Genomic DNA, 24,182 nt, shown 5'->3' on the forward strand with positions numbered 1-24,182 from the left:
ACACTAATAACAGAAGTGAAAAACAAAAGAAGAATCCGTCTACTAGCACCGAAGGATCTTAGACGGCGAAGGAAGTAGATTCTTTGCTTTGTTTTCTTACACACTGAATCAATCTGATCTTTCCATGACAAAAGATGGTCTATTACTACTCCTAGGTATTTGTACGAACATACCTGGTTGATCGGTTCCCCATGAATAGTAATGGGGGATCTGTGTATCTCTGGTGGTGTACCAAAAACAATCTCTTCTGTCTTTTTTGTGTTAATGATGAGAGCGTTGTTATCACTCCATTCAACCACCTTATTTACTCTGTGTTGGTGCAGTCCAGGATCACTGGAACTATCTAGGAGAGAGATCAAAACTGTATCATCTGAGTATTTTAGAATGTATTGGTCTGGTGTGTCAGTGCGACATTCAGACAGGCATTCCTCAATACGACAGCTGTCAGTATAGAGGGTGAAAAGTACAGCTGAGCTCACACAACCCTGGGGAGCACCAACATTAGTAGTTAATGCTGATGAGAGGGTTGTGTTCACTTTCACCCTCTGTACTCTGTTAGTAAGAAAAGAAGCATACCAGTGAATTAAGTATGGATTCAGTTCCAACTGTACCATTTTTGACACTAGTATATCAGACTGTATTGTGTTGAAAGCTGAAGAAAAGTCTAAGAATAGCACTCTCGCATGATTCTTATTTGACTTATCTAGGTGTTTTGTAATTAAGTGGACCAGTGTGACAACCGCATCCTCTGTACCACAACCCTTTTTGTAGGCAAACTGACTGGGGTCGAATTTGTCTTTGGTTATACTGACAAGATGTTGTAACAGTATTCTTTCAAGTGATTTCATAATCACTGAAGTGAGAGCTATGGGTCTATAATCCTTATGTTCTTTTGGACATTGGATTTTGGGTAGTGGTTTAATGTGTGAGGTTTTCCAAGACAGGGGAATTGTGTGTGTGTCTACAGAGGTTTGGAATATTGGTTGCCACACTGGAGCCAGCTCAGATGCAAAGTGTTTGAGGAGAAAAGCACTGCATTCATCTGGCCCATTAGCTTTCCTTGTGTTAGTACACTGAAACACTTTTCTCACATCCTCTTCAGTGATGGTAATTCTGTCTGAGGGGGCAGGTGTTACAGCCTTCAGTATTTCAGTACACTTTGCGGAATTGTCCAATGATTCAAATCTGGCGAAAAAGGTGTTTAGGTCATTGGAAAAGACAAGTTCATTTTCGGTCACAATAGGTTTTGTTGGGGTTGACATTCCTGTCATAGATTTCATTGTATCCCATGCCTTTTTGTGATCGTTGGCATTAAACGCGTCCTCCAGACGCTGTCTATGTGCCAATTTTGCCTGCCTCATTTTCGTTTTTAACTTTTTATCTGCCAATTTAAGTGCACCAAAATCTTTGTTTATGAAAGCTGTTTTCCTTTCATTTATTACACTTTTTATATCTTTTGTCACATATGATTTGTTGTTTGGATAGATTTTTATCTCCTTTGTAGGAACAACCAGCTGTACACAAAAATTTATATAATCATTTGTGACTGTGGTCATTTCATCTAATGAACCCTCTCTGAACGTGTCCCAATCAGTCCAGTCCAGGCATGCTGCAAGTTGTTCCTTGTTGTCATCTGTCCATGTCCTAACTACCTTCTTCTCTGGCTTCCCTCTTTTTAATTTGGATTTATAGACTGGGGTCATGCACACAACATTGTGGTCAGAGGTCTCTATTGGTGGCCCAATCTTGGCTACATATGCATTTGGAATGTTTACATAGCACTTGTCCAAAATGTTATTTTTCCTTGTCGCATCCTTGACATATTGTTCAAATCCCGGCAGCACAGTGTCCAGATAACACTGGTTTAGGTCTCCAAGCACGACCGCTGGTGCGTCCGGGTACTGCAGTTGGAGCTCATGCACACAGTCAGCAATGGTCTTTGCTGCTTGTGCAGCTCTTCCTGGCCCTTTTGGGGGCACATAAACAACAAACAGCAGAACGCATCCAAATTCGCGGGGTAGGTAGAAAGGTCTTAACGTCATGCCCAGGATCTCTACATTGGGATCGTCGCATATCCTCACTTTTATAGAGTAGGATCGACACCAGAGATCATTAATGTACACGCATACACCGCCGTATCCGCCTCCTCCACCTCTGTCTAGGCGCACCAGAGTGAATCCGGGGACTTCATACAGTGAGTCTGGTTTTGATGGCTTTAGCCAGCTTTCAGTGAAACAAAACAGCGATGCCTCACGAAAATCATTACAGTACCTTGCATATGTCCGTATCGTGCCGATTTTGTGGTGTAAGGAACGCACGTTGGCCAGAACGATAGAGGGGAGCGGGGGGCGCTTGAATCTCCTCCGTAGTCGATTCCGTATACCGCCCTTTCTTCCTCGTTTCCTTTTCCTTCTGTGTCGGATCAACTCCTCGGGGATGTTGTTCAACACTGACAAACAGACGTGGTTGTTGTTGTTCGTTGTGCGAGGCTCCGGCCGTAGTGACAGCAGCACATCTCGGCTGTACACACAGGCGAGTCTGGGCGCCGCCCCACGCCAGTTGTTTGTGTTGTCGAATTGTTGAGTCTGAAGTTCGACTGACAGGCATCTTCCACAGGAGTGTATAATCCACAGAATCAGCAGAGCGATTTCTAAGGCCCTTATCTTCCACATCCTTACACACATAACGACTGACATTACGTAGGCACACGGACAAACATTAAACATTAAGGCATACGAGGCACGCTAGGTCGCAGTGCAGCCGCTGAGCAGCGCACCGGAAGTCCAGGCTCTCACTAGAAAGGCTGTACAGGCCCTTCTTTACTCTTGCAGAGCAGTGACTCACCCTGACCTGCCCCGCTATTAACCCAGTCTTAACGAGCTCTAACTCTGTATTTAATTGCCTTAATGAGCGCTAACTCACTCTGCCACCTGTGGTCTTAACAAGCTATATTGTAATGTATACTCCATAGGATCACTAGTCCACTCCATAGGCCCATTGTTAGCTTGTAGATCTGTTGTTTTTGGCAAGCAACGTCGTCCTTCTGCAGAGCAAATTGTGCTTTAACGACCTGTGACTCAGTGTAGTAATGAGCTCACAGAGAGTTGATCTGAAGGCTGAATCTAAAGCTGTGTGACGTCCTGTCAAGGACGGGGGGGGGGGGGTTCAGGGGACACGGATGTAGGCATGACAGAAAAGTACAAACATGTGCAGGAATGTTTAGGTCATGAAACATGATGCTCGCTAATGTCATGATTTCGGCGTAAGCATCGCGGAGGTTAAGCCGGGGGTTTTTGAAGTGGAAGGCGAAGGGTTTTATGAGCGAATGTAGACTGTCCATGCATGCATGGACGGCGGACGCATGTAGATACGCACCCATGCACACACGCGCACACACACACACACACACACACACACACACAAGACACCCTCAAAAGGAGAAATGCGGTCCCTTCATATTCTACCCTCATTTCCTGGTATCCTTGACAACGACATATACACAGCTGTCTCAGCTCAAGCCCCCTTTCCCCATAGATACAGACACACACACACACACACACACACACACACACACACACACACACACACACATGCACAAAATGCATCCCGTTAGATGTGATAAAGTGCTTCCAGCTGCACGACAGAGAACAAGGAAAAAGAACGAGAGAGGGAGGCAGATACTGTACAGGCAGATAGAAGGATATCCAACATAGTACAATAACGGGCGACATGGACATAAGGCCTACGCTTGCCCTTTGTCTAAGACAGATTTCTTCCTCGGGAGACAAAAAATAAAGAACCTTGAACCTTGAACCTTGAAAGGCATCACAAAAAGAACGAAACAACACGAAGAGATAAAAAGATAAAAGGGAGAGAGAGAGATCGAGATGTTCTAAACTAAAGTGTGTCCATAAAAAACAAATGAGGATTGAAGCGTGACTCACATCCTGTCAGTGGTCTCTGCCAGGGAGGGATTTATAAAAGGGACGATAAAACCACAGAGAGATAAAGGAAAGAGAGAAGACGATTCCAGAATTAATAGAAAGAGACTCACATCGGCTCCCGGTTCTCCAGGCTCTCCGTCGTCCCCTTTAGGTCCGGGAGTTCCCTTGCCGCCCTTTGAATGTCAAGAGTGTAAAGTTGAAAGGTCAGGCAACGTACATGAGCAATGAGCATGTCCACGTCTCTACACCATGTTGACAGCGGGTCTTAAACAGACACTATAGTATACACACAATCTAACTCATCCTCCCCTAGGGGGCAGTAGGGGTGGGCGATATGGTGATAAATATCGCACCGTGAAACGATATTCACAGATATCGTATCCTGATACAGTGAATGCACATTCTATGATTTTACACCTTAACCCATTCTGGGCGGGAACCCCTTTTGGTTTTTTAACTAAGCATTATGTTATACTTTAGCTATTGAAAAATAGCAGATCTACAAGCTCACTACGAGCTTGTATGTCTGGTATTTTTGAAAAATCGTATATATATTCTTTCAGAAGACTTTTTTTTATTTTTTTGACGTCAGGCATTTTTGTAGAACGACGGCTTCGTTAGCCAAATTTAATGCATGCACTGTTGAGGGTGTATATTTTGTTGGTTATTGATGGTGTTTCGGATGCCTTTTACCCTGCTGTATCTATACAGACAGTAACTCCAGCTGCTGTGGATCAATAAAGGTCTTATCTTATCTTAAATCACACTACACAATGACAGGGTTTATTTCTTGTGCTTAATTTACATTAATTAAAACAGCTGTTTGTGGCATGAGGACATCCACACAGAAAGACTCCAGGCAATAAAGCCTTTCTTCTTTGAAACAAGATACATTTTAACATTGAATAAAAGCATCAGCCAGTCAGAATGAGGCATCGCCTAATTAACAATTTGACCGTGTGTTGTTCATGCATCCCAGGGTGTATACTGTCCAGGGGCTAAATGTCAAGTTCAAAGTTGGTGTCAAAGGGGAAAGGTCGTGAACCTACCGCCTCTCCGGCATCTCCACGTGGGCCAGGGTACCCCTAAAGAAAGGTCAGAGAGGTCAGGTCAGTGAGATACTGTACAGTACACACATGTCCTGTCCATGCATAGTGATACAGACTGGAATGATGATACTGTACCTGGAATCCATGGCAACCTTCTGTTCCGTTCCCCGGGGCACCGTCCTCTCCCTGAAACAAAGGAAAGGTATTAAATTAGACACAGTAAAAACCTTTAAAACCTCTTAAGCCCCAACCCCCCGCCGGCGGGGGGCAGCGGCTAGTGTCCACCTCATGAACAGCTCTCAGCGGGTAAATGGGTCTCAGGTTCCAACTCCTCCTGGACCCCCCCTGGGGTTTAAGAGGTGTTCGTTTAACTCAGATGACGAGCGCACAAATCCATTTGTACACCCCATCTGAGTTAGATTAACACTGACTGGGCATTTAATGTGTAGCAGACTCACACACATGATCAACACCTCACACATCTCTCTCTCTCTCTCACCCTCTCTCCCATCTGGCCTCTGTCTCCTGGGGCTCCTTTGATCCCTCTTGGTCCTTTGGGTCCCTGGGTGACGAGAGAACAGACACAAAATATGAAATATTAAACATGAAATATGACATATGACGTGTGTCTGTTGAAATGTAATGGGTTGACATCATAATTCAAAGGGAATGGTGTATAACAAGCTGTGTTTGTGTGCGGGATTGGTTGGCTGAGGACTAGAAGGTTCTTTTAATTGGTTCTAGGCTCTTCCTAGTATTACTAGGAGGAAGTGTCCTTAAGCAAGACACTGAACCTTTAACTGTTCCCAACGAACAGATTGGTGCTTATAGTTTGCAAGGTGCCTTCTGCTGTCTGTCGATGGGTTCATGTGAGGCATATATTGTAAATGGCTTTGAGTGGATGCAACATAAATGCAAAACCATTTACCATATACTTTGGCAGGACACACACCTGGATTTGGACTTACTCAACACTTGCTTAAAGTAAACTAGAACATACTGTAGCCACAAGTGGCAATTAATGGTGTCAAAGTGCATGGTGCCACTATGCCTATTCTGGGGGAACATTCGCCCCAAAATAGCAGCATCTACAAGCTCAAAAAACATGTAGCTTGGCTATTTTTGGTGAAGAGACGGAAAAACACTGTTCCATTTTAATAAGAATAAAGGATTAAAGTGGTTAAATATATTTATGTTCAGAAGATAAAGAACCAGAAAATGTCAGATAATCTAATCATGGTTTGGAAAGCTTGTAGCATTGGTCGTTTTTATGTCCATGTAAAAAGAATATCTATTGCCACTGGATTATAGTTGATAGAAGAAATGTTGCCATAGATAAACCATTAAAACCAAAGCTTTCAGACTTCCAAGGGGCTAATTACGATGGCCTGTAACTTAAGATAGCTTTAATGTTGTTGAAGGTTTGAAGCCAAGGCACGAGCCTGTTTCCTATGAGCATTTATGGGTTCAGTGATGTAGCTGTTGTCAGTTCCCCTCAGGTTTGGACTAATTTTGATTTGACCTCAAAGTTTGTCACTGTGCACTGCATGTGCGTCTCTCTCTGTGAGGGTGTGTGTGTGTGTGTGTGTGTGTGTGTGTGTGTGTGTGTGTGTGTGTGTGTGTGTGTGTGTGTGTGTGTGTGTGTGTGTGTGTGTGTGTGTGTGCGTGTGCGTGTGCGTGTGTGTATGCTGTGGACTCACCTCTGGTCCAGGCGCGCCTTCGTCTCCCCTGTAGCCAGGAGCTCCAGCCTTGCCAAGATCGCCCTGGAAAGAAACAGCGACAAACAAGACCACCGTTAACCACTAACACCACCACTAATTAATACACCTCCCTCGCCATGGCAACAACAGGACCATCATACAGCACGGCCCGCAGGAAAGAAAATGGCGTCAGTCAGCAAACATGTCTTCGTTCGTTCCTGCAATTAAAATAAACCGACGATACTGTCATTTCCTGCGCTATGCCGACAGCTGTTTCACCCCCAGTGCCAGACGTAAGAAATGTTTCTCTGTGCTTATATAGATTTTTTTATGCTTAGCTCAAGATCATAGTTCAACACTGGTGACAACAGGAATGTAAGGATATGTGTGGAGCCAATTGTCCAACATTTGGCCTAAAGTCATGTGAGGTCTCCTCTTCACGCATTAGAAACCAATAAAGTCTGCACGTCGGATCATGCTCTGTTGAAGAGCCGCTGAGGCTCGAAAACGTCACGTCCAGCGGCGGTATTTTAAACTTTGGAGTGAGTTTTGACCAGATGAAGAGCCTTGGCTCGAAACGTGGTCAATAAATTGATCTTTTGGAGCAGACACACAGAGTGTGCGGGTTCCCTTCTCTTGTCCTAAACTTTGGAGTGAGACCATGCAGTGTGTGGACTATTCTCTTTGATGCTTTTAGAGATTCTGATTGCTACAATCAAAGATACTAATGAAATACCACAAGACATATAATATCTGCGGGGCAGAAGACTTTTTATGCCCAAAACCGTTATATTTCAGGAAATGGGGGGGAAATAACCATGTGTTCCAAATGAATCACAGTTATTATTCAGTCACAATTAGCCCCAGTGAAGGAGAAATGACGACGCAGTAGCAGCAGTAACTGTGTGAGGTTTGAAGTTAAGTATTTCTCTCCGCCACAGCGAGCTACTCGTCGTTTATTCCGTGTTTTCTCTATGAAACATTTCCCTACGGTTGACTCAGATGTGGAGAAAGAAAGGGGAAAAAAGAAGGTATATAGCACAAAAGACCCATTGAGAGCGGCTGACATCACAGACAGAAACTAATGCATGTATTATTATAACACACTGCCTTTATGCCTTATTAAGAAAACCATATTGAGGCTTTGGCGTGGACAGAGGGAGGGGGGGGGAGGACTGAGTCAGAGGGGAAAGAGTGAGCAAGGATGTTCCCAAGAGGAGAGGAGAGGAGAGGAGAGGAGAGGAGAGGAGAGGAGAGGAGAGGAGAGGAGAGGAGAGGGAGGGTGAGCAAAGCAAGTGAGACTGAGAGAGAGAGGGGTGGGGTGGGAGGGTGAGACTGAGAGAGAGAGAGGGGTGGGAGGGTGAGCAGAGCATTAAGACTGAGAGAGAGAGGGGTGGGACGGGAGAAGGAGAGAATTAAGAACTACTCCAAATGTAGTGAAAGGAGCTGCTGCTTCTGGACAACGTCCCGACTTCCACCTACTTAGGCTGCAGCCCATTTCATTCTGAGTCACAAACAGAGGCGCACATGCACGAACGCACGCGCATTAGAAAGCCCCAATATGGTTACAAAAAAAACACTGTATGTAGATGACGCTCCCGTGACTCTCTGGGAACTGTGTTTGTGCGCGTGTGTGTGCACTGTGCACGGTCTTGTGTCCATATACACAATGTAGGATGATGGAGAAGGTTGAGGCTGGCACGCACCCGGTACTAGAGTCAAACAAACTTTTGGGAGCCAACCCTGCAGGGCAAAGCCAGGGAAGGAAAGAAGCGCTCCATCTACGTAGATGCACTGCGGTGCAACACCTTTAGCTAACAGCACTGTAGAGCTCAAGACCCTGATGTTGGATAGGAGAGTGTGGAGGCCAACGATTCATGGTGTTCATGGCTAGACCGCACTCTCGCATCACATCGCATCACTGTGTCCATATACAGTAACTCAATGTATGTTGATATAAATGACTTGTTTGCGTGTATGTTTATGTGGGTGCACGTGTGTTCATGTGAGCGTTGCTGTGGCTTACTGGATCTCCGTTGGGGCCAGCTGAGCCCTCCCTCCCCTGCTCTCCGCGTGGTCCTGGATCCCCCTGGTAAAGGAACAAGATGCAGTGCATCAACTCACATCTGAAGTCCACAAAACACTAATAATAGACAAGCAGCACGGAGCACACAGAGCCAAGTTTGAAACAGCGCTAAGCCCTCAAGCGCACAATAGATTACATTAGGCCGACTAAACTAAACAGACCGGCACATTCTTTTCTTTTTCAGGGATTCATGCAGTAGGTCAATCCAATTGCTACTTCATTTTCTAGTTCAATCGTTGAATTTCACATTACTTCAAGAATACAGTTCCTTTAATGCAGGATTATTAAGAACGTTTGTTTTTTAATGAAACAAACTGAATTATGGTGACTGTACAGCAGCTCCACAGTCAGGAGGACCGGCATTCATTGTTGTCTTTGCTCCAACAGACAACCTCAAGTGTGTCATAGTTTTGGGAGTCCACATTCAAACCAGTTTTCAGCTGAATGCCAATTTTGGTTTTTGCTTTCCATTTCTACACATTTATTTGGCTGTGTTTTTTATTTATTGCCATTATTTTGTTGTCATAGACTGAATTAACATAACTGCCACAGCGCTCTATGGGTGGAGCTTAACCACACAAACTCTATCGCCCCATTCCTGGCGTGTCAAAATAGCTGACAATTGATCATATTCACACGGTGGGCATTTTGCTATAAACTCCTTGGACACCAGGGGGCGGTAGATGCTTTATGTAGCAGGTGCCAGCCGAATCTGCAACATGAGCGAAGAAGAGGCGGTCTTTGAGGTAGATTAATCTCGTTATATCGTGCGTGGCATCTAAACAGTTAAGTTAATGAACTAGTGCCAGGCTGGTGGCATTGCTTCTCAACGGGATGTGTCACGTGAGAGCAAAATGGCTGCTGTGTGGATAATAGTCAATAGGCAAACATTCAGCAGAAACAGCCAGTCCTCCTTAGCTGTGAAACGACAGCGCTTCCGCCTGCGCCACCGTGCCCCTGATTAGGGACGTTTATAATGCCTTCATCATCACTTACTATTTCTCCTCTTGGACCTCTGTTTCCACGGGAACCTTGTTCACCTTTCTCTCCTCCTAGTCCCTAAAGGTGAGTTGAGACGGATGTTAAAACACACACACATAAAACACTCGCATAGAAGCAGCACACACTCTCAAAGTATTGATATCATTCATATTTACTCTCTCTCCACGAGGTCCGTCCACTCCTGACGCGCCCTGAAACACATTGAAAACACAGATAGGATATCAGAGTACATCACCAGTTCATGAACTCCACGTCTCCGTGGGACTTTGTCTATTTTCTGTCTTAACAACAACGGTTTCGGATCGCTGGAATCACTCACGTCATCTCCTCGTTCTCCTTTGTCCCCGCCGGCTCCGGGAGGACCTCCGTCCCCCTGTCAATAAAACACAGAGTTAGACTGATGTGTCCGTCTCCATCAACAAGCCTATTTATTTCATTGCATATTTCATACTTTTGACACTTTTACAAGTCCCTATCTTTCTCATTAGTAACGCATGGCAGGGTATTATAGTAATCACTTCAGTCTGTCTGTGAACAAAATAACTGTCATTATTTACACAAATCATGGTGAGAATGATTGATTGGCCGTTTCATTTTTTTTTCCATTTTTTTGTTTGTCGACAGTTTTAGGTGAAAAAAGGTCAGAAATGGGCCCAAAATGAACTTCGGGCAAGTCGAGACGTTTCCCCATGGCCTGTCTGTCAAAAGATCACTGTCCATGACTAAGGCTGCCGTGTGTGTGTGTGTGTGTGTGTGTGTGTGGCTAGGGTGAGCCTGGGATTGTGTATCACTCCTATGGCCTGAAGTATAGTCTCAGTCAAGCCCTAGAGATCAAAGGTCACAGACAATATCAAGGTCAAAGATCCAGAATGGATGGCCGGATCGGCTGCCCTGAGGAGATGGTTAAGGTTTTGGTCTAAAATGTGAAGGTCAAGGCCACAATAAGCCTACAGGAACAGAGAGAATATAATACCTGGGGCACTTCCTCAGAGTCCTGAACTGTTTGACGCGAGTCGAAACACAGTGGTGGAAAAGGTACTCAATTTTTTTACTTAAGTAAAAGTACCAATACTGCAATTTGGAACTACTTCGTTACAAGTAAAAGTACGGATTTGAAAATGTACTTGAGAAAAAGTACAAAAGTAACGGCATCAAAATGTACCTAAAGTACTAAAAGTAAAAATATTCATATTGCAGAATGTGTTCAAAATGTGTAGAAAATCTATTGAAAATAACCGATCTACAAGCTTGTAGATCGGCTATTTTCAAATGGCCGAAATGTATAGGGTTGTACACTGTAAATCCCTGGAACATGTGACGCGTTTAAACCTAAACACCATGTGTGTAATAATAAAATGCCAAGTGTTTATTAATATTCATACAATACAGTAGAACACGAGTTCACTCAAACACCTCACGAGAACACTATAGTGTTCAAATTCTAAACACCGATATGACTGACTTTGATTGTAAAAACTAAACACGTTTATGTGTTTAAAAAGTGTTACAGGAAAACTCAACAGAATGTATCCAAATGTGAATCCAGCCTGCGACAGATGTGGCCAATCGCCGGCCACTCTAGCTCATATGTTCTGGCATTGCACAAAACTAAGATCTTATTGGCAAAGTATATTTAAATCACTGTCAGACATTGTTGAAAGACCTTTTGACCCGGATCCACTGACAGCAATTATGGGAGTCACAGGGCCCGGGGTCAAACTGTCTACTTTCCAATATAACATGGTAAAATATGTGACTCTACTGGCTCGCAGACTGATACTGTTGAATTGGAAACAAGCACAGGTTCCAACTCACACTTCACTGATGAAAGATGTTATGCATTACTTACAATTGGAAAAGATTAAGTTTGAATTGAGAGGGAGTGAAGATAGGTTCTACCAGACATGGCAACCCTCCATTGACTATTTTAATGCACGCTAACCCCTCCTACACAATAGCACAATAGAAAATTGGAAAGAAAGAAAAGGAACTGAAAGAAAAGGAACTGAATGTTTTTTCTTTATTTTATTTTTTATTATTTAAAAAAGAATGTCTAACTTACTTAATTCACAACATGTTGGAAGTTTGAGAGCAAGAATGTCTGTCCTGTTGTCTGTTTTGTTTGTCTGTTCACACTTGTCATTGTTTAACTGTTTTTTGTTTTTTCATGTTTATCACACTTATGTTTTTTTGTTATACTGTATGTGGAACATTTACATTGCCTGTTATTTTTTTCATTTTTATTTAACTGAATTACTTATCATTATCTAATCTGAAATTGTCGAACAAAAATGCCTAATAAAAACAGTATTAAAAAAAAAAAAAAAGTGTTACAGGGATTAAACATGTTCTTCTGTTTATAATCTAAACACTGTGACACGTTTAAAAAGTGTTACAAATATGTGTTTAAAACAGTTTATAACCTAAACGCTTGGGTTTAGTGTGTATGTATGTATGTTTTCTAATCAAAAGTAACTAGTAAATTAAGTTTTCAAATAATTGTAGTGAAGTAAAAGTACAAATTTTGGCTCTGAGATGTAGTGGAGTAGAAGTAAAAAAAAATGTACTTAAGTACAGTACTTAAGTAAAAGTACTTAGTTTATTTTCCACCACTGTGGAAACGTCAATCACGCCTGCAGAATAATAAATACATGCCGACACGTCGAGTGCTCCAGGATTGTATTTCCTTTGGGTCGTCTCCCCTGAGGAGCCACGGTTTTATATTCTCTCCTGAAGTGGTCACTGTTGAGCACCCTTCTACCACAATCATATGATATGTGATGTGATATGACTTCAAAACAATACCACAATTATGTAAAACTTTTTTACAAATATCTTTAAAAAAAGATCCACAAGCTCAGTCACAACACGGCATGAGCTTGTAGATTGTGCGTGTGAACTTGTAGATTTGTAGATATTTTTGCACGCCACCATTGTACAACAAAGTACTGTACTGTATACTGTTAATGGCTTAAGTGGTTGATCAGACTAATGCATTTAGTCGATTTTGAGAAATCTATTAGAACTTCTTTTGGTGTCGATTCGTTGGTATAAGAAATGTGAAATAACTGCTTCTCGATTATTCGGTTGACTATATGTGCAAGTTGGTTAGAGGTTCTAAATTTCATTTTTTTTTTTACATATTTTCTGTGAATTGCCCAGCCCTAGATAGATTGAGGTTTGCACCCCCAGGTTCATTTGCTTATTTCGATATGGTAAATGGTACATAGCACCTTTATCCAAGGCGCTTTGCATAGATTGTGCATTACATTCACCCATTCACACACCGATGGCCGAAGAAACCATGCAAGACACCAACCTGCTCATCGGGAGCAATTAGGGGTTCGGCATCTTGCTCAAGGACACTTCCGACACTATAACTCTGGGGGAGCCCACAGGGATCTAACTCACGGTTCCCATCCAGCTGCTCTACCGGGCCACTCTACCGCTGAGCCACTGCCACTCAATATAATATATTATAGTACCTTGGGTCCCAGGCTTCCAAAGTTGCCTGGTCTTCCTGGTTCACCATTTTGTCCCGCATCTCCCTGGAATACATTGCATACAAATGTGTCAGACGGTGCACACAGTGGCTAACAAGTAGTCTGACTATATCTTTGACGTCATTCATGGTCTCACCGCTCCTCCTTTGTTTCCGTATGAGCCGGGGTCTCCCTTCGGACCGAGTGTTCCCTGCTGACCCTGGAAGCAGAAAACCACAGAGACACTTTCACTCTCATGATCATGAACTGCTGAGGTCACGTCAACCCATTCTCAGGGCCTGTGTCTGTGCATGCGTGCATTTGTTTGTCAGTGTGCACGTGTGGATGTAATGTTACATTATGTGTATTTGTGTTCAGTCACGCGAGAGACTCAGAGTAGAGTTGCTGCTTCTTCGCTTGGAAAGGAGATAGCTTAGGTGGTCCGGGCATCTGGTTAGGATGCCTCTCGGGCGTCTCCCTATAGGGAGGTCCTCGAGGCAGACCAAGGATCACGTCCCACTGGGAGGAGACCCCGGGGCAGACCAAGGATCTCGTCCCACTGGGAGGAGACCCCGGGGCAGACCAAGGATCTCGTCCCACTGGGAGGAGACCCCGGGGCAGACCAAGGATCTCGTCCCACTGGGAGGAGACCCCGGGGCAGACCAAGGATCACGTCCCACTGGGAGGAGACCCCGGGGCAGACCAAGGCGCAGTTGGAGGAAACACATCGACTCGCTGGCCTCGGAACGCCTCGGGATCCCCCAGGAGGAAGTTACTGGATGTTGCTCTGGAGAGGGAAGTCTGGAGCGCTCTGGTGGAGCTGTTGCCCCCGCGACCCGACTACGGATAAGCGGTTGAAGATGGATGGATGGATGTGTGTGTATGGCAGTACTACAGCTTCATTTAAACAGTCTGTCAGCTGAGAATGTAAACAGACGGTGATTAAAGAGAATCCCCCAGCCTCACTGCCTCGGGGCCCGAGACACTCACCAAGACGCTGAGCTTCTAAACATGCGAGTACGGCTAATGGCTAAACTGTAAACAATAGTGGTCAAGTCACACAGACACAGATGGAAGTGCTGGGCTGGTGTGTGTGTGTGTGTGTGTGTCTGCATGCAAGTGTAAATTAGTGAAAGAGAGTGTTAGGAATCAGGAATTGAGTGTGTGTGTGTGCGTGTGCGTGTGCGTGTGCGTGCGTGCGTGCGTGCGTGCGTGTGTGCGTGTGTGTGCATGTGTGTGTGTGTGTGCGCGTGTGTGTGTGTGTGTGCGTGCGTGCGTGCGTGCGTGTGTGTGTGTGTGTGTGTGTGCCAGTGTCAGAATGTAGAGCGACTTAACACTTATATTAACAGAACAATATCACATTTATGATTTATTTATGTAAGACTTTGTGTTCTATACATTTAGATTTAAATTCAGTACTCACGTTTGATCCTGGACCTCCTTTGCAGCCTGGAAGACCTGAGAAACCAGCTTCACCCTAAGCGGGGAGAGAGGCAGACATGTTATCAGAGAAAACACAAGACTCCAACAAAAAACAAACAGCCAGAGCATTAAAAGAACTACACCGTGCATAAAACCTGTTTTTAATATTTAATATCATATTGATTATGTCCCTCAAACGTATTTCTAATGGTTTGAACCTTGAGCCTAAATCACCACTGTCTGTCTGGCCGTTTTAGCTGCAGTACCACAATGTCCTGATATGGAGGGGGCGCTGTGTATGCAAATTATTTTCTCCGCCACACTCTTATCCCAGCCTCTCCCCTACCACATCTTTGACTCATTATAATACGGTCCACCGCACCGCACCTCCCCTCCCCTCAAACAGTCTCCAAAGATGAAATGCAACTTTGGAACTGGAGAAGGGGAGGGATTATACACAGTAGGGAGACACCTATGACATCACGAGCAGCACCAAATCAGTTGGCCTGTTCAAAATTGGGTATTTGTGGGGATAGAAGACACATAGGGGAGCCCAAAAAACACGAAACAAGAAAAGGGGAAATTTCACATTGTAGGACCTTTAATGTTTGAACAACAGTAACTGTAACTCACCTTTCTACCATCAGATCCATCTCTTCCAAATTGACCTTTATCTCCCTAAAGGGAGGGGGGGGGGGGGGGGGAGAGAGAGAGAGAGAGAGAGAGAGAGAGAGAGAATGTTATACAAAGTGAATGCAAAACATTGAAATACTGCCGTCAACTTTCAAAGGTTTATACCAAGCTAACCTCTACTATGGATGTATAACTATTTCTGACATAAATGTATCGTATAAGATAGTCTTCCCCGTGTAACACACATGCAGCTCTGTTACTTTACACTTGTATTTGATTCCCATTTATATTCAATATTTATTTGTACATACGTACATTGTTTTGCTTTGATCGTTTTGTTCCACTTTTTGTGGAACAAAAGATTGAAGTATGTTTTCTCATGTCAAAACATCTCCTTTGAATTGAATTTAATTGAGAAGAGAAGGAAGTAATTCGGGGAAAAAAGCTGTCAAGATAGCAAATGACCTCCTCTCATCCACTCTGCAGGGAGTTCGAACTACTTCCCTCTGGTAGACGGTACAAAGTACCTAAAGCTAACCGTAACATCTTTTAAACAAATCCTTACCATGTCTCGTTAAACCTGTTTTTAATGTATTTGTCACTGTTGTCCTGCTTTTTGCCATGAACATAATTGTGTAAGTGTTGTTGCTGTTTTGTTGTCACTGTTGTTTGAGACCGAAGACAAATTTCCACATTGTGGACAATAAATGAAACTAACTAACTAATTAAAACCAGCTTACCTTGTAGCCTTTATGTCCTCTTTCACCCTGGAACAAAATAAATTTGTCATCCGCATATTATTAATATATACATTACAGCAAGTATAGACATTTTACAAACTTAAGGCTATACAATTCTCAAGTAAAGTCCATTAAATACAGGATATAACACTCTGTGAAATATTAGGAAATGCATTTGAACATTTTAAAGTATACATTTTGAATCTGTGTGTGTGTGTGTTCCTTTACCTTGTCTCCTCTTCCACCACGGTCACCCTGGAAACACAAACATATATAGTTAGCTTTGTGTAATTTACGTCATTTGCTATTGCTATTACGTCATCATTACACCATTACTGTAAACATCCTCCTTCGACCTTCTTCTTTATCATTGTGTTTAATGATAACCTAATTATTTACGTGACCGAGTCAAGGTGCTTTTGTATAAATGGTAAATGGTGCATTTATATAGCGCCTTTATCCAAGGCGCTTTACATAGATTGTGCATTACATTCACCCATTCATACACCGATGGCAGCGGAAACCATGCAAGGCACCAACTAGCACATCGGGAGCAATTAGGGGTTCAGTGTCTTGCTCAAGGACACTTCGACAGTAACTCTGGGGGAGCCCGGGTTTGAACTGGCAACCTTGCGGTTCCCATCCAGGCACTCTACCCCTGAGCCACCGCCGCCCCCAATCACCTCCCTCTCTTAAGCCCAATGAATCATACCTTCATTCCACGGTATCCGATAGGGCCGGGATCTCCCACGTTGCCCTGTAAAGCAATGAAACATTAAGACATCTCAATAACGTGGCCTCTTGTCCTGTGTTGTGTCCAGTTGTTGAAATAATGTAAGACAAATATTTGTACAACTATGTGTTAGTGTGTGTGTGTGTGTGTGTGTGTGTGTGTCACACGCGTGTGAAAAGTGTAACTTTGCATATTACAGTATATTAGGATGTATTTATGTTTGCATGCGTGTCCGTGTGAGCGACGGGGTGCTTACTGCGGCGCCAAGATCTCCTTTCTCTCCTGGCAAGCCTGGTCTGCCTGTTTCTCCCTACAAAGAGAGACGACACAAACACACAGTCAATAGTTGACGCAGTGAAGAATGCATGGTGCAAATGTGTACATGGTATTCAAATTTCTCCTGGTATAGTTAAAACTTTAAGCCTTGAGAAAAACAAACAAGTACATAAATGTCTCCTAGTTGATTAGATACGACAGCTGGAGAAGATGGCCCAGGACCGTGATGTCTGGAGAGCTCTTGTTCGTGGCCTATGCCCAAAGTTGGGCTATAGGCGTAAGTAAGTAAGTAAGTAAGTTGATTAGATATGGTGTAACAATTAGGGTTGTCCCGATCGGATCGGGTGATCGGAAATCAGGGCCGATCACGTCATTTTCATCGGGAGCCAAAAATCGTGATCGGGACATTCCCTAGTATCAATATTGTATCCATATCGTGATATTAGACTGGATATTGTCTGTGTTTGTGAAAAATCGGTATCGGCAGAGGCTCAAAATCAAACGATCGGAATCGGATCGGGAGCAAAAAAAACGCGACATCATTAGTAACGATAGTACGACCTCTCACCTTTCCACCAAAGTCTCCGTCCGGTCCCTTAGGACCTCCTGGAGCCTGCAGAGAGAAAGAAAACATGGTAAGGAACACGGCTTTGAAGAACTGGAGCGCTACGAATGGACATGGAGGTGTCATACGAGGTACATGGAGGTGTCATACGAGGTATTTATGGACATGGAGGTGTCATACGAGGTACTTACGTTGCAGTCGAAAGAGCAGCACTGGAGAGAACAGAAGAAAACAAAGGATTGACTCAGTGACGTCAGATTGTCATCTTAAAATGGATATTCTTTGCTTTACTTCTCATAAGATGTAAACATAACGATGACTAGCATCTGAATAGTACTCCGGATCTTCAGCTTAATACAGGTCAGGTACAGCACCAAGTATTTACGTTTTCAGAGCAAACATTGTAGTAATAGTAACATGTAAACTTAATTAAAAAAAAACATACCACATCCTTGGTCTCGTTTGTCTGAAAAATAAAAGGGAAAACAATGGTTAGGATCACATCAAACTGCAAAGAGAAGATAAAGGAGAGGAGAGGAGAGGAGAGGAGAGGAGAGGAGAGAGAAGAGAAGAGAAGAGAAGAGAAGAGAAGAGAAGAGAAGAGAAGAGAAGAGAAGAGAAGAGAAGAGAAGAGAAGAGAAGAGAAGAGAAGAGAAGAGAAGAGAAGAGAAGAGAAGAGAAAAGGATACATACAATCATGTCAATGATGCTGCGGATGGTTGCCATCTTGGTGGATCTTGGCGAGTCATCGGCAGCAGTGAAGTTCTGTCTGTAGTTGTGGTCGGTGGCAATGACTGACAGCCTGGTGTCCTGGTAAGACATCACAAAAACATCAACCTGTAGGCCTACAAATATGACTTGTCACTTCTGTTAAGGGCCGGTATGGGTTTTATCGAGTTTAGTTAGAAGTAATAATAGTATCTATAAAGATTTCTAGACTCTCCTGATGATAACATACTGAGGACTTGCTTCTAAACGCCTTTAGTTTATTTTCGAGCAATTATTACATGTATTTACCACGGCAAACAATTGCAATGATCAACATCATCATCCAACACCAACCTCAGCCAGTACAAAACACAATATACTGTAGTGTAAATAATTAAATATCAATGCAAGAGATGTCATAGTTGCCCTTATTTCTGACGCAGGAACAACAGGAGCCAGTCTTTCTATATGCTCTGTAGGTCCAAGACGAATCCTCGTGTAAACTATATTGTTAGATGTTTACTGTACTTGATGAGGGTTCATAAAATATCTCCCTAAGAGAAGCTGAGCTTCTGGATGTTTCCAGGCCGAGGCATCACAGAGTGTCACAGGAAAATGTAAGGGTGACCTCTGTATGTCTTTTGGCAGCGGGCCCTAGCAGCACCAGTCCATCCTATGTGACATTATTTACCGTTTGTTGTGAAGCCATTTAGACAAACTGACCGTAATCCCCCTATAAAGCTATAGATCTATATGTCAGAACTCACTGAAAGCCATTCTTTACTGGCACTGTTGCAAAGCTTGCATTGCTTCATAAGGGAATTAAGGTCTGGAGGCCATTATTACAGTGTTTTCATGCACTATACTATATCAATAGTTATAAGGTCAAGGCTAGTGTGTGTGTATTGTGTGTGTGCGTGCGTGCGTGCGTGCGTGCGTGTTATCAGGACTTTTAATTATACATTTAGATTTTCTATTTTTGCGTAGTTGTTTTTGAGTGGAAACAAGCCTTTGACTTTTTATGTAATCTATTTGGCATGTTTTTCACTTGTGTACATTGTTTACAATAAGGTATTCAATCAATCAATCAATCAATCAGTGTGTGTGTGTGTGTGCGTTTGTGTTATACCTCCTGGTCAGGGGAGATAGCGACGGCGAACACTTTAACCCCATGTTGTCTGGCTTCGTTAGCAGCCTCCTGCACGCCTCCACAGGGCTCCTTGTAACCAGTGATGGGGTGACCGTCGGTCACCACCACGATGTACTTGTTCTCATGGTAGTGGGACCCCCTGCAGAGACAAAGGAACAGTGGTGGAAAAACTATCAATACTGTAATAATATATAAATAAATACTTGTACTTCAGGACTTCAGTACTTCATTTAGACCTGATACTTTACGATGGTTCATTCATCCATACATTGGGAGGTGAAGCGGCAAACAGTCGACGCCAGCGTCCTCACTTCCCACATTCACACACCAACGGTGGCGAGCTCACACCGACCGACTCATTGGAGGCAGTGTAGGGTTCAGTGTCTTGCCCAAGGACACTTCCACATGCAGACAGGAGGAGGAGCCGGGATTCGAACCGCCGACCCAGGGATCATTGGACGAGCTGCTCTACCTCCTGAGCCACAGCCGCCATGATGGCACAATCTCACTCTGCGCCTTATTGATGAGCTATGGGCAGTTCATACCCCGTCTACCAATGACATCACCAATGGGGATGTCTACCAATGACATCACCAATGGGGATTCCAAGCTCATAGAAACTACAGCCTTTCTCTTCCTGGAAAGCTTGCTGAAATATAAGCCGGTGATGTCACTAGTAGGCAGGTTTCTGACTTTAAGAATGAAAATATATTCTCTCCGCCACATGGAGTGACTAACACTAATTCATGTGGAGAATAAACAAACTTTTGCTCATTTGTTTGGTCTTCTACACGGAAAGCTTTTTGGCCTGTGTGTGTGTGTGTGTGTGTGTGATTAATTGCAGATTCTGACTTTCAATTGTAGGCTACATACATTTTGTTTGTTTGTTCCACTTTTTGCTTTGTAAATGTACACCTTTTCTCATGCCAATAAAGCCCTTTGAATTGAACAAATCACACCCGTGTGAAGTGAGGGGCGCTAATATATTAAAGTCTAATTCATGTTGATTAGGTGATGTAATGATGATGTAAAACAAATGGCGCCAACACAAACATTAAACGCCATTAAAAATAAAGAGACAATATGACGTAATGAGGCACATTATGACGTACATTTTCACTTCATTGTCAATGGCATTTACAAAACAAACATTGAACTAAAGACAAACATAAAACCTTTGTATAGAGGGGCTGGCGTCCCTCAAAAATCACACTTGTGTGAAGTGAGGGGCACTCTTATCATCATACATCACATGCTCAGCCATTAAAATCATCACAAAAGTCATTTTGGCCAATCACTTTTGGAGTCTTCACTTTTCTGCCCTCACCTTTATCTTCAATATGTACTTTTGCTCAGAAAGTCATGACAAAAATCATCGCTATGGGGTGCTCGGCCAAAGCTGAGCATAGGAGGGGACAGCTAGCGCCCCTCAAAATTTGAATTGAATTGTGTGCACGTGAGCGTGAGCACGCTGGGCAAGAACTACGCTGTAGAGTGTATTGGTGGAAGCAGTGGGACTCTGGAGGAGGAACCGCTCAGGGAAACGACGTTGACACTTTACAAATCTGTTTACGTTCTCCGTGAAAGAAAGAAGTGTTGTGATTGGTCGAAAGATATCGTAACCGGGGGAAATAGGTCTGACGGATGTTCCGGCCCGACACTATAACGCCGATATACACTCTGTGCCTTAGGCTGTGACCTGCAGGCTGTGACCTGCAGGCTGTGACCTGCAGGCTGTGACCTGCAGACTGTGACCTGCAGGCTGTGACCTACAGGCTGTGACCTGCAGGCTGTGTCCTGCAGGTTGTGACCTGCAGGCTGTGACCTGCAGGCTTTTCTCTTCCAGAGATGAGTAAGGCTGGGCCTGAGGCTATAGTGTGTGAGTGAGTGAGTGTTGTCTTTACCCTACGAGCAGCTCGGCGAGGCCTCTCTTGATAGCACAGTCGGTGTACGTGCCCTTGCCGATGTACTTGATGGTGTCAATGTCGTTCTTCAGCTCCTGCTTGTGCGTGGTGATGTCGGTGAGCGCACGCACGAGGATGATGTCGTCGCTGTAATGCAGCGCTCCGGAGTTCCACGTCAGGTAACGGTCGCACGGATGGCGCCTGAGAAATGACACGTGACAAATGATTGACCGACAGTCATTCAGTCAACAACACAATCATTGAGGTGAGGCATGTAATTCATATACAAGGCTGCAGGGGGGCATAATCAGGTACCAGGAGTCAGGACCCCTGCTAGCTAGCGTGTATGTGTCTCCTACATCATTGCTTCTCAAAGTGGGGTCCGGGGACCCCTAGGGGTACTTGTACTTGAGGGCGTTCAAGTGGGTCTCTAGATCAATTAGAGATAGTTAGGAACCGAATGGACCCTTAAGGGTCTGTAACTCTCAGAGTTACTCATTTTACAATATAAGTTGGGGGTCCCAGAGATAGCAATGTGGGGCCGTAGACTAATGCAGGTCAAACTGGGGGTCCTTGGTTGAAAATCACTGTAAACATCTTCTCTTGTGGGGTGGTCCCAGGGATATCTTTTCAAATGGGATTCCACTGCCTAATAAAATGTGGGGTCTTTGACATGCATGGAAAAGGTTTGAGAACCAGTGTCTTACATGTCTTGGAGTTCATCTATGAAGCGCTTGGTGAAGTCCTTGATCTGGTCGATATAAAAGTTGGGCGGTTTTTGCCTCAGGGCAACACTCTCCGATGTGTCCAACACAAAGAACAGGTCCACAGGACACTCTGCACAGACAGAACATAGCCCAAGAAATCAATCAATTGTCAATCTGTCAATCAATCAATCAATTAATCAATCAATCAACCAACCAATTCTTCCATCCATCCATCCAACCAACCAATGAAGCTAGGGTGACCAGATCCAAACTGTTCATTTGAGGGACAGAAATATTGATTGTTTGGGACAACTGGACAAGTGGTCATATTCGACCCATATACTGTAGGCTTAATTGCCTATCATTTTGTTAAATTAAACCCCTCTGGCGTCTCACATTTTATTTTAACAGGCTTAAAATAAAATAAACACATCTTGCAGGAAAAGATTGAGAATGAGAAAGCTTTACAACATAAAGCCAACTATAGGGGACTAACTATTAGGGCATTTGAACACTGATGCCTGCCAGTCACAATGTGGGACAGACAGGGGGGTCTCAATTTGTGGGACACCTGAAAAGTCTTGGAAATGAGACTGTCCCATGCTAAGGGGGACTTCTGGTCACCCTAAATGAAGCTGGCTTCATACCCAAAATGATGTTGTAAAGTAGCCTATACTGTGCAGGCATACCAAAAAGGTATTTGATTAAATGAATTGATCAATTAATTAATATACAATAATCAATTATATACTGAGTAGCAGGCCCACAGAGCAGCACAATCAGTTGAGTCATGAAGGAGGTGGTCAGGTCAGGTGTAGGCCTATCCTAGTCCTAGTCTGTCCATAAAATGGCTGTCTTCATCCTTCTGTAACTCATTAGCACCATAGCAGCAGACTATGAGAGAGGGCCTGTAGGCACCTTTAGTTCATATCTGTCCACAGCTGTTTGATGTCTGATCATGCAACAGCAACATTCCAATTCAAAACATATAAACTCAGTTGCACTTATACTGTAAACTTAAATAGCCATAACCATGATCACTGAACCACTGGCCTACTTTACTTACACACAGTGAACTTGTTGTGTTGTTGCTATATTGCAACTTAGTTTTGAAGACACAGAAGTAGGAGCTACACTACAGTATAGGCCTATAGCCTACTAACATTAATACGCAGCTATAGCTCTGGTCCATAGCTCAAATGTCTTTAAAGGCATTAGAGCTATGGACCAGAGCTAATACGCAGCCAGTGACAGGAGAGAACATCTGGATTATTTCCCTGTGGCGACATCAACTTCATGAAGATGAACATGTCGCTTTTATTTATACACACTGATCTGCTGCTATATGCTACAAGAAGTACATTCACCTTAGCGAACATTTTGGTACATATATTTTTTCCCAGGAAAATAAAACATAATTTTCTCCAACCTACCCGCAAACCTCGGTCTATTTAGGACCTGCGCTCGCACCCCAGCCAAGACGCACAGCAGCGCGAGGAGAAATCCTCCGGTCTCCATCGTGGAAGAAAGTAATAAAGTGCACACAAAAAACCCTTTAAACTCCTAACCTACCCCCCTAAAAACACCGAACAACTCCGACCCGCAACCCCGTTGTTACCTCTCTAAATAATTTTGGCAAACTTTTTTTTGTTATAAAATAAATCCAGTGCTGCGACGCCGTTTGTCCAGTGCGTGCGAAGCCCGGAGCGCGCATACAGAGGACCTGGAGACGCGGAGAAGGCGGAGGAGGAGTTCACGCGCTTTCTGTGGAAGGGAGGGAGGAATGGGAGCGCGCACGGAACAGGACAGGAGAAGAAGTTTGTGCTAATTCATTCTAAATGCCAGAACAGTCCCTAATCTCCCTATAACAATAACAACCGATTTAATATTAGTCACACTCAGCAGGGCCCTCTGGGAATATATGCTTCCATATGCAAACTTTTTCACAAAAGTGCAAAGCAACATAGGCTTTGTTTCATAAAAACGTACTTCATGTTTGTGTCAGAAATGGATGATTCTATCTAAGAGTTCATAATTCATATGATTTTTCCAAGAGACCAAAACAGTAGAGAGAGAGAGAG

General features: G+C 43.7%; 1 protein-coding gene across 1 annotated transcript in view; it reads right to left on the reverse strand.

The window, feature by feature from the left end:
- col6a1 (collagen, type VI, alpha 1) overlaps positions 1-23,830 on the reverse strand; it is a 46,872-nt gene extending 23,042 nt beyond the window's left edge. The window contains exons 1-25 of the mRNA XM_080779285.1: positions 23,535-23,830; positions 22,102-22,231; positions 21,395-21,595; positions 19,470-19,629; positions 18,326-18,442; positions 18,078-18,098; positions 17,824-17,844; positions 17,636-17,680; positions 17,048-17,101; positions 16,771-16,815; positions 16,287-16,313; positions 16,059-16,085; positions 15,319-15,363; positions 14,687-14,740; positions 13,421-13,483; positions 13,267-13,329; positions 10,101-10,154; positions 9,937-9,972; positions 9,776-9,838; positions 8,720-8,782; positions 6,694-6,756; positions 5,493-5,555; positions 5,129-5,179; positions 4,994-5,029; positions 4,055-4,117 (exon numbers count right to left, since the gene is read on the reverse strand). Of these exons, the coding sequence (XP_080635411.1) occupies positions 4,055-4,117; positions 4,994-5,029; positions 5,129-5,179; positions 5,493-5,555; positions 6,694-6,756; positions 8,720-8,782; positions 9,776-9,838; positions 9,937-9,972; positions 10,101-10,154; positions 13,267-13,329; positions 13,421-13,483; positions 14,687-14,740; positions 15,319-15,363; positions 16,059-16,085; positions 16,287-16,313; positions 16,771-16,815; positions 17,048-17,101; positions 17,636-17,680; positions 17,824-17,844; positions 18,078-18,098; positions 18,326-18,442; positions 19,470-19,629; positions 21,395-21,595; positions 22,102-22,231; positions 23,535-23,619 (1,650 nt within the window). The 5' untranslated portion in view covers positions 23,620-23,830. The remainder of the gene's footprint in view (positions 1-4,054; positions 4,118-4,993; positions 5,030-5,128; positions 5,180-5,492; positions 5,556-6,693; positions 6,757-8,719; positions 8,783-9,775; positions 9,839-9,936; positions 9,973-10,100; positions 10,155-13,266; positions 13,330-13,420; positions 13,484-14,686; positions 14,741-15,318; positions 15,364-16,058; positions 16,086-16,286; positions 16,314-16,770; positions 16,816-17,047; positions 17,102-17,635; positions 17,681-17,823; positions 17,845-18,077; positions 18,099-18,325; positions 18,443-19,469; positions 19,630-21,394; positions 21,596-22,101; positions 22,232-23,534) is intronic.
- Between the last annotated feature and the right edge of the window lie 352 nt (positions 23,831-24,182).

Source organism: Protomyctophum bolini (assembly GCF_963924005.1).
Source record: "Protomyctophum bolini genome assembly, chromosome: 12".
NCBI lineage: Eukaryota > Metazoa > Chordata > Actinopteri > Myctophiformes > Myctophidae > Protomyctophum > Protomyctophum bolini.